The following is a 15272-nucleotide window of genomic DNA, read 5'->3' as shown; positions in this document are numbered from 1 at the left end:
CTACCAGCCATGTTCAGATGTTATAGAACTCTTTGTTATTCGGTTTATAATTGAATTAAGTCGTTGTTGAAAAAAGAAATCTCAGAAGATTTGATCTTATTGAGCAATTTTAAAAAACTTGGATCCAGACAAAACATGGAAGTCATTTTCATTCACACTCTGCTGTGATGAATATTGACGATGAATACATCAGGTTTATCTGCATTTCCACAATATATAATACACAGGATTCACTGCTACTACTTAACTACTCTAATTATTTGGATACCTGAGGTAGAAACTTGTTGCCATGGTAAACGAATACTTGTCATTCCACTGTAATGATGAAAAGGTTGCTTTTTTAGGGTTTCCAAGTAAAAATGATAGAATAATAGAAATTTTGTGGGGAAATGACAGGAGGTATGAAGCGGAGGGTTGGCTGCTGGTTCAGTCTGAAGAAGAAGAAAAAAGTTAATATCGACAAGCTCAAAGCACTTTTCAGGTGAAGTCTGTTTCATAAACGTCCGCTATTGTGCTATTTTATACTTATCGTTGGTTGTAGTTAAATGCAATTAAACACTGTTTGCTAGATTTACAAAGAGTCTGACTTCTGCCAGTGTTTTTGTTAACGACTGTTCTGTATTGTTCTGTTTTCACACTAATTGTGTATTGATTTTCAAAGAAGGAAAGGATCTTGCTTTGTCATAGTCTTTTCTGAAGTGGTATCAACTTTCTTTTATTGAAATTATAAAGAGTTTGACGAGAACATTTAATCGTCTCAGCCTAGCCCATATATACCATTCACCTGGGCCTGACATAGGCTTATGATCCCACTGCCAACTTTTCCCCCAAGACGGCAATTTTAACACATAGGCTACCTGGAGTATAACTCCACTTACGTTTTTATATGATTATATACTTTACATTTGATTATTTGGTCATTTGATTAGCTGCTTAATTATAAAAATTATTCATCGATCCATTTTGAAAGCAATTTCTTGCAAGTCGCAAGCTGCGTAACGTATATTTCAGCGTATTAGCCTCCTCCAAGGTTTTCATGCTAAGAATATGTTTTTTTTGTGTACCTGGGGTATAAGCCCACCCTTACGTTCTTCTGCTGTGACAAACGTGAACGTCACCCAAATTGTGTGCGTTGACATTCTCAATTTCACATTTGCTGTGCACTGCTGCTAAAAGGTTCCATGCAACAGTCGATGTCTGTATTTGACGCAAAATTAAACGCCCAGGAAATATTGTATTGAAAATGTCAACATGTAATCTTATGAAAATTACATATGAATATATGCATTGCTTTACTGTAGATGAGAGAATTGGTTATAACATGGTCTGTGTGCATTTTACTACTCTTGATTTGTGGAAAGTTTGACGCCGGTTTGCAGGTAGTGATACCCCAGCCTCCTCTGTGCAGCAATTTGGATGGGTGGGCATCGATTAGGAAATTGCCAAATGCACACTGAATTTCCCATGAGGATGGGGATTCAGGATGCAGACATTCAGTTGCAGGGCGCAAGAAGCCGTTTATGACAAATTCTTTGACTCCTGTGGTCCTGTCTCCTTCCCACCATTTATAAGAGGAAGAAAGTGTACCAAGGTCATGCAATGCTTGAGTGCTTTTGAACTTACTTTTGTAGATAATTATGGTGAAGCCTTTTACTGCATATTTTCGAATAGAAGCCGTGGCTACTGTTTTTTTGATCATTTTGCGCGGCCTCTATTTTTTAATCGGATCAACAAACAATCAGACTGTTTTACTTTGTTGCAAATCCTGTTTAATCAGTGGATGCTGTAAGAGACTGCTCACATTCCGAGTCTCTTGTTGAAAGAACATTTTCACACTTCTAATTCAGCACGCATTCAGGCATTCAACTTGGACTTGTACTCAATAGCGGCCGCAGCTCATTTAAATCTCTCCGACCGCTGTGTCCCACAAGGTGGGGTTTACGCCTTCCTGCTCTGGATTCAGGATTGTGTTCTGGATTGATTGGCAAGTTTGTCAAACGATTTCTCAATTGACATTTCCACCCGTAGTAATGCAAATGATCATCTCCACTCTATGGAGAAATTTTCAACTTATTTCATGTTTCGAGTTTTACAACTTCCTCTGATGCACGTGGCACCTATTCATGTTGATTTCCAACGTTGTGGCATGAGTGTCGGCTATTTTCACAATCTTTGCGAAAATCTGCTTATTATCTTGTCTGGTTTTGGCGACAAACAGCGTGCGAAGCGTTTTTTCGAAAAATGTGAATCAGCATCACGAGACTTAGGCCTCGAACTTCCAAGTTTACAAAATCAGATCAGGTTCGAGAAGCGTCGCGCCTCAGCAGACAGGAAATGCTTCTGCAAAAGAGTGCTCTGCATCTCTCTTTGTGAAAGTTTTCCAGGAATGCTTTGCTGCACTGAAGAAAAGATCCCTCAGGAAGATTTGGCATCAGCTTCAGCGGTTGAAGACGCATTTCTCCAACCAAGCAAACCTGTATCTACTTGCATTGCCGAGCTGTATGGCAACGATTTGGACTTAAACCATCTTAACCTCGAAATGCAACAGCTTAGAATAGTTGCTGAGGCAAAGTTATTTTGTCTAGTTTGTGTGAATGACTTTTGTGAGTTTTTTAAGTCTGATGCTTGTTATAAAAAATTATTTCCAAATGTGCTGACCTTGCTTTGCATTTATCTGTCGTTACCATGCACCACCTGTGAAGCAGAACGATCTTTCAATACTTTACGTCTTCTGAAAAATTATTTGCATACTACCATGTCTCAGAAACGGCCTAATCACGTTTGTATTTTAAACATGTTAAAAAAAGACTTGAGTTAATTCAGAGCAGACTTACTTGAGTTAATTTCTATAATAAATGAATGGATTGATCGCATTAATCCTTTCACCAGAATAGTTTTTCCAAGTGAGATTATTTTAACCTCCCAGTGCGCTTTATTTTTTGCTTTTCGTTACTCACTTTTTTGAATGGTATTTCTGCCTGTATATTTTAAATCAATGCAGTTCGAGTCAAAAGGTGATATATATATGCTTTTGTTGAAAATGTTTTTAAGATAAAGTCAAATGTCTGGTGTAATACTATATTGCCTTCTGCGCCCAAAATGAAAAGTATGTTGGCAGTGCTTGTGTTCGGTCAGTATATCAGTAATATGGTAAATACAAACAAAAATGACTAAATATGACGTTACTTGAAGTTATGTCTGTACAGACACCAAACATAATGATCGAAAATAACCTTAGGACGACTTTTGACTATTTGTATGTTTAAATGTCTGTGGAGCACCTGTAATACAGTGCATCACTCTATGGTTATGCAATGCCAGTAATCTGACATTAGAAAGATATTAAATCAAGATTTCTATTTTTAGTGAACGAAGAATAGAACTGGTTGAGGTAAGATGTCTATGCTTTTAATGAGTATTTTACTTCGCTTTCATTTTTCTGTTAATTTCGCTTCAAATTAATTTTGTCAAATATTTTCTCAGATCAATTTGAATGAGAGTTTGGATGATCAAGGCCCGTTTCATGTCATTGTTCACAAACTGACAGATCTCATGATCGATGAGATGGATGGGAATGAAAAAGCTGCAAAATATTTATCGCACTTCCAGGTCAGGTTTACTCTGCATGTTGTTATGAACACACTGGTTTATTAAGTGCTTTTTCTCCACCTTGTAAAGATGATAATTGCTGCACAGTAGAAGCCACATTGTGTATTATCTGTCCAACATTGTAATATTACACTTTGACATTTTGGGCATGACATGACATGACGTAAGCATTTTCTTATCGTAAAAAGGTTGGCTGAGTCAGATTGGATGGTAATGCTCATGTTATATTGCTTGGATGTATGCCTCATGTCTGGTTAAAAGTCGCAATTTTATTACCAACGTCCACTCCCACCATCAGGCTTTTACTGCCCAATTATGGCCTGGGAACAGCTCAAGTGGCTGCAGGCCAATGCTGGGCCACTTAGCTCTTCACAGATGGGAGATGCAAATGTAGATCATGCAACATCCTATTACCGTGTCTGCCACATCTGTCACGTGACCTGCGGCTTCTGCCTCGATATCTAGTGGTGGTTATTGCTTGAAATTGCGTTCTTTGTATTGCAGTGTTATCTTGAACGAAATCCTGGAACCGTTTTGGTTGACCCTCTTCACAGCATCAGGCGACTTTTGAACCGATACGAGACTTACAAGTTGATCAGCGAAACCAAGTTGTGCAAACAAGGTGAGATGAGTTCACTATGATCAGTATTTAGCTTCAGGTTCATCTCATGACGTGAATATGTCATAATTTGGGCAGATCACGTGATTCATGTTCCCTCCTTCGCATTGATACTGTCAAGAAATAAAGAGGAAACCCTCGCACAAATGAGAGATGCCAACGTACACTTTCCAATAAGTACAGGAAACAAAATTTACACTTAAAATTCTCTTCATTTAATTTCATTGATCCTCTTTATGTTAGATTCTTACAAAGCTACCTGATAACGTTTCTATTTTTGCATCTGTTTAGTGTGCAAGAAGAATATTGCCCACGGGTCAGAGTCTCATAAGGTTCAAATGTTTTTATTCGATAAAATTGATTGCAGTAATATTTTTGCCAAAGCTGGTTGTGAGATTATTAGCAGCGTTCCTGCTGTTTGATAAACTAAAATATTCCACAACAGATGTCAATAATCTTTAATGAACACGGCTTGGATAATGTGGACCCCCCATGTGTGGCTCAGACCTTTGTTGATCACAATGCGATGTTATACAAGGTAAGTCAATGCCTATCTTTTATGCTGTGACTTGCATTGTTTGGAAGTTCATCACCATCACTCAATTCATCTATTTCAAAACAAACCGAACCTTTTTGGTCCAAAATTGTGGTCAAAAAGTGAGTTAATTCGTAAAACAAACAAATGACATAGAACCTATATATTTAGATTAACAGCTTTTTTGCTTGACACGCACGGCCTTGATTTAGGATTTCTTCTCGTCTTATGTCCCAGATCTTTGTGATTGCCAACAAGTATCAGATGGTGGAGCGGCCCTCCTTGATCAACTTCTCACGCCCAGAGTGGAACGATCATTCGACGATATTTTTTAACTCTCACGACATTTCCAGCGCTGACTCACTCCGAAGCGAGCTCACCACGGTCTCTTTATTTACTTTTTCTTCTTGTTTGTAATTTGCTCACCAACTTCTGTCTGCAGCTTGGTAAGGGCGAGGATCATTGCGGCAAGATTGACTCGGAGATCGTCCATCGATTAACGCAGCAGTTACATCAGGAAGTTCAAATGTCAATGTATGGCATCGACATCATAGTGTGTCCGAAGACATTGAAGCATTATATCATTGACGTGAACGTTTTTCCAAGTGAGTGCCTGCACCAAGGTTTTTACAGAAACTTCAAATATTTTCTCCTCTCTGGTTGTAAAATTTCTGTTCACAAAGTATTTTATTCACGCCCAAGTTGTCCAAATAATTCTACTCGTGATTCTGATAAGGTTACGATGGAGTGGATGGATATCACGCGATGTTGGCCGACCATATCGCATCTACAATTGACAGACAGTCAACGTCGGTTGATCTCTTGAAGATAAAGAAGGGGGAAAGGAGATTATTTAATGGAATCCATGCGAAAGTCAACGATCCTTTGTAATCCACTTGAACAGTTCCACCTTTACCCAATTTTGTTCCACACAAAGCTTGCACTGGTTCAAATGGAATGATGACTTTTAAAACCGTTTTATCTTGAATCGAGCATTTTGCATGATCTCTGTTTTAAAGCAATTTATCCACTGTGCTTCGGTCCCACAATGCTACTTGCTTGTTGCTTAACTTCTTCAAAAGCAACAATGGTTAAATTGGAATTCCTGTAAACGTTGACAATCTTGCTTCTTTGTTTCTGTTTATTGGTCGTACATTATGCACTTTCATGGTCTCGTTTTATAAGCGGATGATTTTGCTCGTTAACCGGTCATTGATATGATAGTTAAGTCAAGGCTTGTGACGGGAAATTTTGCTCCCATGAATGCTGTTGTACATGATATCTTCACCCCAATACTCAGAACTTGATCAAGTGTGTGCAGTCGCCTATATGCAAAATTACGTGTGTGTGCTACAAAGTAAAATCAAAGACAAACCTTCGTCAAATATTGTGTTTCACTTGAGAAATGGTGATGTAACAATGTGTATCGATCATTGTTTTACTGGAACGATCCCACTGCGGATACAAAAGATATCTGAAGTTCTGAACCCAGATTCGCGTTCTAAGCGCAGGAACTGTGCGTTAAAACCCCCTCTTTCAAGACCCACTTCTTCATCTCGAGAGGTTTGTGGGGCAACAGCCCTAAGGACTACCAAAAGAGTTCGCTTCTTTTCACTACGTCTGCTAGTTCTGGTGAAGGGATGTCTAGCAGTGGCCACCTAGTTCTTGGATAACCGCTCGTTGACTTACTTTGCTTAGTAGTTGGGGCCTCTCAATATGAAGAAATATAGTTGCTCAACATTTACGGTGTTCGGTGCGTTACGCATTTGATGAACTCAGTAGTGTTGCACCACAAACCCGTCTCGAAAATCTCACTTCTGAAGTGTAGAGCTGTCGTTTTCGTTATAACTTCATTATGTTATTGTTTACTTACTATGGTCAGTTTTATTTACCTTGCTTGTTTTTTTAGATAATGCTTAGTCAAAAAGAAACAGCAATCTGTGTTAAGTGTAGAAAAGGCTATCGGACTGGTGATTCACTGTGTCATGTTGGAGCTTATTTCTGCGAGAGTGATAGTACCACACACCCTTTGGACACTATAATTGGTCATGCTTTGAAACTGGATTGTGAAACGCTGGTCGCAACTTTGCAGAAAAATAAAGAAAATGGCGATATTACGTACATCCACACATCATGCCGTAATTTCTTGAGAAACCATGCGAGATCCAAGAAACGTCCAGCCTCAAGCACTAAACAATCCAGTAGCAAGAGAGTATCGACCCGGTCAGATCAACAGTCGTTCGACTTTAAAAAGCAGTATTTTTACTGTGGATATAGTTGTATGTTTGATGAACGGCACCCTGATCGAAATAAATTTGAAGAGATGCGGACAAAATCATCAGGTATAAGTTATATTACGTAACACTTGCTTTATGCCAAAGTAGAGACGATGAACTTACTAAAACTGTTCAGGCACGACTGCTTAGTGCACACGACCTGGTGGCTGCTGAAGCCAGATACCATGTACCATGCAGAACAAGGTTTGAGAATCCTGCACAGTATTCAACACCTGGTCGTCCAACATCCACTGAAAAAATGACATTGTTTAATGATGCGTGTAAAAAAATGGAAGATGATATGGACTTGTACACCGTTGCAGAGTTTCATTCCATGATGCAGGAACTTGGTGATGATGTATATTCATTGAAGATGACCCAAATAAAAATAAAAGAAAAGTATGGAAATTCATTGCGCTTCGTCGAAAGAAATGGCAAGAGTAAAATTATTCTCCTTGATAGAGTGAGTGGAATTATAGGTGAAAAATGGTATGAGGAAAGAGACAGCAATGTATCTCAGGAGACTGAGCGCATTGTTAAAACAGCAGCAAAATTCATAAAGGATGCCATAAAAAATCATGAACACGAAAGCAGTACGTATCCTTCAGTTGAAGATATTCTTGGCACAGAAAACCCCCATGTACCTGAATTGCTAAAAGTATTCATGATCGAATTGGTTATGGCCCCAGTTAAACAGGTAACATTATCACAAGCCTTGTTTGCTGCAACCCGTACACGATCTTTAATGCCACTGCAATTTGGACTTGCTATAGCGACTGACAATCACCTCTCTTCAAAATGGTTGAACACTTTTCTGTCAAGGTTGGGATTTGCTGTGAGTTACGACGAGGTAAGTGTAGTTGACTTTCTTTCCCATGTCCATGTCCACAGGTGTGCAGAAGTGACAGATGCACTCAGTACAGTCACGTCATTGTCAAATTCTGATGATAAACACAAAGAGGCATTTGCTGGAAGAATCAAACGTGATAATGATGATTTTGAAAAAGTACAAACCTGGTTTCGTTCACACAATCCATTTAAAGTTGGAGTTCAGCTTATGGCTCTAGACTCAGGGTTGGTTGATGACAACAACAGTGTGACCTGTGACCGAGCTGAGGAGATAGGGGCGTCTATCCAAGCTGAACTTGATGGTAAAACCTTTGCCAACTATTCCTTCAAGAGGAAGAAGCAAATACGTGCTATACAGAGCCTTTATTCCCGTGTGAAAATTGACCATGATACTATCACCATTGATCCATTAATACTCTTTTTGAGATTGGTTGTTGTCATAGAGAGAAAGCCAGAAAACGAAATTGCAGACTACTTCTTCTACGAGTTATCACCGTACCCAATGTCACTGTTCAAAGATGGAGTTCTAAGAACTGCGCAAAAATCAAAACTAAAGTCACACATCTTGGACAAAGTTGAAATGACTAAAGAACCGGACTCCACAAAAATTATTGATGGCGGTGCCTTGTTGTGGTGTTGTGACTGGAAGAAGAATGAGAAGTTCCATGAGATCTTCAAAAAGTAAATCAGTTTTCTTCAGCATTTGCGCGCCAATGTTATTGTTTTTGATGGCTACAGGGTGTCAACCAAAGATTCGACCCATCAAAAACGCTCTGGTAAGACGTCTCAAACTGTTGAATTGAATAATCAAAATCCTTGCCCAACTGAAAGGAACATCTTTTTCTCAAACTATACAAACAAACAAAGATTTGTGGTGGCTTTATCGAAACAACTGGAGTTGAATGGTTTCAAAGTTCATTTGTGCCCTAGTGATGCAGATACAACAATCGTTCAAGTTGCTTTTGATTCGGTAGGTGGGACACCTGTAACTGTGTACTCCAACGATACTGATGTCCTTTGCTTGCTAGTGCATCATGCTATGCACCGCGACTATCCTGATATCTTCTTGACAAACATTACAAGAGAGAAAAACTGCCAGCAAAGACAGTGATACAGAGTTAGAAATATTATTGCGAAGGTAGATGTTATTGTTTTGGAGTACTTGTTATTCGCTCATGCATTTAGGGGCTGCGATACAACTTCAGCAGTTCATAAATTCGGCAAGATATCTGTATTTGAGAAGTTGAAATCAAGCAGTTTGCGAAATGTTGCCGATGTTTTCTACGAAGACGACGTGTCTCCAGACCAAGTTGGCAGGGCTTCGATACGGTTCTTCGAATTTTTAAACTCGTCTACGTATACTTTATCGCAAATCAGGAAACAGAAGTACGAGGAAATGGTCATGTCTAATCGTTCTCACGTTGATCCAGCTCTCCTTCCACCATCACCACGAGCTGCATATCACCACGGCCTCAGAGTATATCACCAGCTGAAAGTTTGGAGAACTTTAAGCAACTCAGATTTGAAACCCTTGTCATGGGGTTGGCAAAAGAAAGATGACATGTTTTCTCCAGTGATGACGGATGTAGCTGCTGCACCAGAAGATGTCTTGAAAATCATTTGATGTAGCTGCAAGGGATCATGTAACAGACGCTGCTCTTGTCGGAAAGCGGGCTTAACATGCACATCGTCATGCAAGGAATGTTGCGGAATGACATGCACAAATACTACAGTCGTGTTTGATGACGAATTGGGAGAAGAAGAGAGATATTTTATGGATGCGTTTGCATGATTTTGATTGAAATGTGTTTATATTTTATTAGAACTTAAAACTGTAAATATCGTTTTTACATCTTTACAGTTGGTTTAACCCTAGCAAGACCGGGCTTTTTTGGCACTCCAGGACTGGGGGTGTACAGATTTTTGGTGTATTTTTGTAACAAAATACCCTATGAAATAGCATTTTAACTAAATACATCTTCACTACGTCTTAGATAACTTTTATGTGTTGCTTACATGACCTTGCTTATAAAAGAAAAACCTTTTATTTCGGTGAAATCTCTCCTATTATCTCAGTCTCGGTCAACTTTTACCCCCTTAAACGTGTGATAAATACCTCTTAATAAAGTTATGTTTTATTTTTTTTGCTGTCCTATTGTTAGTTTGCTTTGCTGATAGTAATATTCCAATTTATGGTGTTGTATTCTGTTACGAAGGTATCGTATTTTAGCTTATAATTGTATTATAATGTTAGGCAAAATAGTGTTTTACCCCCTAGCACGTTTTTGGTCATAACTTTTTTTCCCCAAGGTAAAAGAAATGACAAAACCCATCATTGAAAAGCTGATAAAATTATCTTTCCAACAGTATATAATACGTCTTTATAAGAATTTTTTCTAGGTTGACCAAAAATTCTACAGGACTATGATGTTAAAGCAACAAACTGTCGGATGTGCTTCACGTTACGATGTATAGGCCAATCACGACTGCCTCTACTTTTTCTGCATCAAACACCACGCAGCTTCCTAGGAAATTGTGTGCCCTAAAATCCTTTTTAGTAGGGGAGGGTGGGGTAAAGCGGATCACCTAGTCCTAAGGCTTAATCGTTACAATTCACTGATTTCACCAAAACATTTGACTTGTTTGTTTTGAGAGTTAACTCTAAGCCTAAGGTATTTCGCTAATTTTTGAAGTGCCCTTTTATTGATTGCTTGCTTTCTTACATAAAATTTTTTTTGATTTAAAAACACCTCCATTAGTCCACTTTACCCCACATGTGTGGTTTGGTGTCACTGGTTACTTGTCGTTGTCATGGTTAGTTGACGAGTTATTTCATCTTGTCTGCGCTGTCAAAGCTGTGCGAGCTTCTGTCAGTCGCTTACAGCAGATGCAAAACCCTACTCAGTTATTTCTTGTCCAAAGTCAACTTCAAATTCCCTAATTCGTTGGAGGCGGCTGTCGGTGGGTGACGTCATAGGTGTCTTTGTAATTTTGTGCGAAGTCGCTGCCAAGGTCGTTCGTTGGTCGCCCTCTGTTGCGTCATCAATGCGCAACAATGTTTGCATAAAATCCTTCCAACGATCGTCGCTTTCTTTCATGATACGATTTCTTTCATACACGTCATTGTTTCGTCATGAAAGCGTGATTGTTACGCATGAATGAGCATGATTACGTGATGTTTGTTTAAATCTTCAGCTTGTGAGCAAAGATCAGAATCAAGTTCAGAACGGGTGGACCCTCCAAGCCCAAGTTGAAAGGTGAAGCGACGACAGGAATCGCAGGAGATCCAACGCGTCATACATTCCAACCAGGATGACGTAGATGGTAATATAGAATGTTCTCAGTAGGGAGACTGTTAATTATTACATTTAGCGAAATTCCAACTCAAATTATTGTTTTGTCTCATGAGTTTAAATGATCACGTGATCTGAAGTGAAGTTCAAGATGTAATTTACTTCGTCCGCAGATACCCAAAATGATGTGACGTCATCATTCATGGTCGATGCTTGGGAACAGAGCCAGCAGAAACTCCTCGAGATGGCGCTAACACAATTCCCGAAATCGTCAGCTGAGCGGTGGGACAAAATCGCGAAATGTGTCCCGGGAAAGTCCAAGGTGCTTCCCCTCATACCAGATTGTTTTCCTAACCTTGAAATGTTAATAAGTTTATGACGTAGTATGGCACATGCAGAGAAGCCACCACTATGGAGAGCCAAATTAACCATATTTGGAACTCAATGGCATACCATATTTGGTATGTTTGGCAGACAATAAAGTTCTGTTTTTCACCAGTTGTGCCTATTCCCGATGATGCTATATTAGGTTATTCCGCGAATTTCATTCTTTCGATTGGGTTCGTCCCCACGAAAAACCGTTGATTCTTCACATGCTAATGTAGAGGAAATGACGTAACCGAGGTTTATTACTACTTCACAGGAAGAATGCATCGCACCATACAGATTTTTGGTTGAAAAGATCCAGCAGCAAGAACCTCTTCCACTCTTATCAAGGCTTTGCGAGATGATGACGTCATAGCGAGTAGAATGGCAAAGTGGATTAGCATAGACTTGCGAGCTCAGCATGGAAATTTATAAAACAGACCGTTAAAAATGTTTGTATTAATATTTCACGTTGATTCATTGACAAGCCGGGCTTCACATTTACGTATTTAGTTTCCTAGATACTTTAGATCAGGGATGTCCAACCTTTTATTATAGTGGGCCGCATTGTCACTTGAAATAATTCAGTGGGCCGCAGAACCTATTAATTTTCAAGAAAAATTGATGAAATTAACTACTTTAACAATATCAGTCATCAAAGTTTTCGGAGTGAAAATGACTAGCGGGCCGCACAAAAATCTCAGGCGGGCCGCAGGTTGGACATCCCTGCTTTAGATAAAACCATGATCTCTGTATATCCTTAGAGATATTTAAACCTATAATTATAACAGCTATGATGGAACCATTGAAACTCCTCCTGCACAGCCTTGCTCAGTAAATATTTTGCCATGTTGAGTTTCTTATGAGTTGCGTTCTGGAGGAGTTTTCTATGACGTCAGCTCAAGTATCGATGTTTCTTAAACTTGAGTTGATTGGGCTCGAATATTAAATTATGCATAGACCCTTTTATTGATATTTGCAGAAATCGACCCTCGGGAATAAACTAAATCCGAACATAAACTTCCCTTTAAGCATAAAGCGCGTTGATGAAACAAACTGAGGCAGACCTTGCAGCGCAGTAGGCCATGTTGGTGATCAAGTTTCGAGTGAGAAAGAACATGATTGTTAAGTCGTTTATCAACCGATAGGGTCGAGATTCGTCAATTTTATCAGTTGTTGAAACATTAATCAAATGAGAAGACATTTGCTGATCACCTGCTCGAGACGACAAGAGATCAAAACAAATGTTGATTCAAATCAAATTCAGAGGAGCTTCGACAATTATCGTTTTAAGTTTCTCTTTTTCTCCGATTTTTAAAACAGTTTACATTTGCGTAAAAGTCGCAAACTTAATGAATAATTCAGCGGTTTTTGTGGTATTATGTGGATAAAATGCAGCCCCAGTCAGAAATTTATCTTTGGCCTTACTATGTGATATCTACTGCACATGTTAAGAACAAAGTTGGCCCAAGGTACGTCCGCCATTCAACAGCCAGAGATATATGTTAGAAAGAGGTCAGGAAATTTGACAATGGGCAATGCTTGGCCCAAGTATGGCGACCGATCATAAGCCTTATATAACCATGCAAGAGCCTGAGAAAAATTATCTTATATTTTTCTCTGGGCCTAGTCTTTACCTGACATAAAACTCTTTCAGTAACATTACTAATAGCTACGATCATTTGCGACTTAATACAACGTATATATACGTTTTAAATGGCATTTATTGAAAGTTGAAAAAAGCGAGAACGCAGAAAATTAGAAAAAGAAACGAAGATAAAATACAAAGTAAAATAGGAGTTCTTAATTATAGGTAAGTGTCTTCATCTTGCCCACTGCTGCAAGACTCCTCCTCAGACAAAACGTAAGAAATGTGAGACTCTAATGCGGCTCTTTTGGTCGGTAGAACATTGTCAAAGCTGCAGTCTACTGCAACCCTCTTTGCCCTCCCACCTTCCCAATCTCCCACTCCATTAAATACAAACTTTGCCGCCGTGGCAATATCAGCATGCAGTGCTTTGCAGTGGGATGTGTAGTGTAATGTGTCTTGAAATAAAAATGCAAATATCAGTACAAGTCATAACGTTTGCTAATATATATGTACTGTATACTATACATACAAACAAACATAATTAAAACCAAAACTTTCCAACAGGCCAGTCCATGTTAATACAAATTTGGAATAATTATTCAGTTGTTAGAAAACTTGTCTACCAACTAAATATCACAATATTAATTGAAATTTGTAGTTAAAGCCTTACCAAGAAAAACATTATATAACTTGTGATCTTTGAAGGCATTCTTTATTTTCCTTCTTTTTTGACCCAGGCCGCTCCACGAAAATTCTGAAGCTAACGACTTTGTCATAAAAACCCTGACAAAATTCCTGAGCGTTGCACGTAAGGACTGTACGTCGACTTTCCTTGCAATTAATTCAATACCCTACAACAAGAAAATGCATTAGCAAATATAACAAACAATGTGCGCAGATATGAGTTACATTGATTATTTTGTTTGGCATACCTTTTTAAACAACTTTATCTTAAAATTTGATTTAAGGTAAGCTTGTTTTAGCACTTGATCGTAATGTTATATAATTTCTCCAAAAGTGTCAGTAAAGCTTACATGTAGATCCTGCAGAGACTTGTCCAATTCTTCCATTGTTTCCGATCTTTTAGGAAGAACTGGGGCCTGGTAAGTCGACTGGTGACCACACTGTGATAAGCCAGGTTTGTCTAAAATTGATTTGATAGCATGCAACTGCTGGCTTATTACATCAAATCTTGATGCAATATCTTTTGAAAGCTCCTGCAGCAATTCTGTTGTGGAACTATTAGGATTTGCAGCACCGCAGTTCACAGCCACAGTCTTTTGCATTGGCTTTCCTGGTCTCATGAATACACTGCAATAAATAATGTGTACCTAATATCATACAACAACGAAAAGGCTGTTACATCATTTATAACATCACATGGTAAGTTTACAGGAACTTCTTACAGAAAATTAGACAGTTTTTTCATCTGCTGGTGGTTTTAAACATTGACATTAGGTTTAACATGGACTAAAAAATTAAACATTTTCAAATATCTACAACAAACAGAAAACACACACCAACCAAGAATGAATGCCATGCAGCAATTTAACAGTAAATGGAAGAGTATTTACCTTTCATCATTAGTTCGTACAAGACTTGATCTTGCATTTTCGTAATACTCTTCATCAGGCTCACTGGACAGCTCACTGGTTGAGCACTGCTGTGTTGTATATGCTATTCTGCAGCACTTTTCATACAAACCTAATAAAAATAATGGAACAGGTAAGTCTCGTTAATCTAAATGAGTTTACACAAAAAGGTTGGCTTTGGGTAAAATGATATTTCTGTGATGTTTTGTTTCTCCTGTTAGCGAGTTACATGCTACAAGATTACAAAACCTCACAAAAATGTCTCAGTAATGCCAACTAAACAATATTTGTATTACCTGCTTATAGTCATACACAACAATTAATACTTATGTACTCACTTGACTGACACAATACTGTGCACTTAAATAACTTCCAATTTTTTTGTGGGGGGAATTCTTGTTTTCTCATAATCGCAATGTCCACAGACGAATTTGTAGGCCATTTGCATAACTTGCCTTCATCACATAGCCAACTCCGTGGCACCACATCATTTGTACCCCCGTTAAACTTTACACACACAAATCTCTTAAATTTTTTCATGA

At 38.6% G+C, this 15272-nt stretch overlaps 2 protein-coding genes and 1 long non-coding RNA gene across 3 annotated transcripts; 2 read left to right on the top strand and 1 right to left on the bottom strand.

Annotated features, from left to right (window-relative positions):
- Positions 1 to 319: 319 nt before the first annotated feature.
- Positions 320 to 6148, top strand: LOC143461972 (inositol-tetrakisphosphate 1-kinase-like). The gene is made up of 10 exons (XM_076959939.1): positions 320 to 481; positions 3367 to 3391; positions 3484 to 3609; positions 4114 to 4231; positions 4307 to 4405; positions 4520 to 4560; positions 4674 to 4766; positions 5001 to 5147; positions 5206 to 5368; positions 5500 to 6148. Exons 1-10 carry the CDS (start codon positions 390 to 392, stop codon positions 5652 to 5654), a joined length of 1059 nt encoding a protein of 352 aa, XP_076816054.1. The 5' UTR covers positions 320 to 389; the 3' UTR covers positions 5655 to 6148.
- Positions 6149 to 10673: 4525 nt separating this feature from the next.
- LOC143461973 (uncharacterized) lies at positions 10674 to 11930 on the top strand. Its single transcript, XR_013118112.1, has 3 exons — positions 10674 to 11212; positions 11355 to 11503; positions 11825 to 11930. It is a non-coding gene; the product is annotated as an uncharacterized LOC143461973 (long non-coding RNA).
- Positions 11931 to 13235: 1305 nt separating this feature from the next.
- Positions 13236 to 15270, bottom strand: LOC143463206 (uncharacterized). Its single transcript, XM_076961616.1, has 5 exons — positions 15069 to 15270; positions 14713 to 14842; positions 14173 to 14437; positions 13809 to 13989; positions 13236 to 13593 (listed from the first exon to the last, which is right to left on the bottom strand). The coding sequence occupies exons 1-5, from the start codon at positions 15268 to 15270 to the stop codon at positions 13355 to 13357; spliced, it is 1017 nt and encodes a 338-aa protein (XP_076817731.1). The 3' UTR covers positions 13236 to 13354.
- Positions 15271 to 15272: the final 2 nt, after the last annotated feature.

The sequence above is a fragment of the Clavelina lepadiformis genome, chromosome 6 (genome assembly GCF_947623445.1).
Source record: "Clavelina lepadiformis chromosome 6, kaClaLepa1.1, whole genome shotgun sequence".
Lineage (NCBI taxonomy): Eukaryota > Metazoa > Chordata > Ascidiacea > Aplousobranchia > Clavelinidae > Clavelina > Clavelina lepadiformis.
Note: the sequence above shows the minus strand (reverse complement) of the source record. Positions and strands in the feature narration are given on the sequence as shown.

Bases quoted from the DNA above. Each gene is read 5' to 3' on its own strand.
- LOC143461972 (XM_076959939.1), top strand. From the start codon at position 390: ATGACAGGAGGTATGAAGCGGAGGGTTGGCTGCTGGTTCAGTCTGAAG. The intron at 3,610-4,113 runs GTCAGGTTTACT...TTTGTATTGCAG, and splicing joins AATATTTATCGCACTTCCAG to TGTTATCTTGAACGAAATCC. The intron at 5,369-5,499 runs GTGAGTGCCTGC...GATTCTGATAAG, and splicing joins TGACGTGAACGTTTTTCCAA to GTTACGATGGAGTGGATGGA.
- LOC143463206 (XM_076961616.1), bottom strand. From the start codon at position 15,270: ATGAAAAAATTTAAGAGATTTGTGTGTGTAAAGTTTAACGGGGGTACA. The intron at 14,843-15,068 runs GTGAGTACATAA...TATTTTTATTAG, and splicing joins CACAGTATTGTGTCAGTCAA to GTTTGTATGAAAAGTGCTGC. The intron at 14,438-14,712 runs GTAAATACTCTT...TGTATTCATGAG, and splicing joins GTACGAACTAATGATGAAAG to ACCAGGAAAGCCAATGCAAA.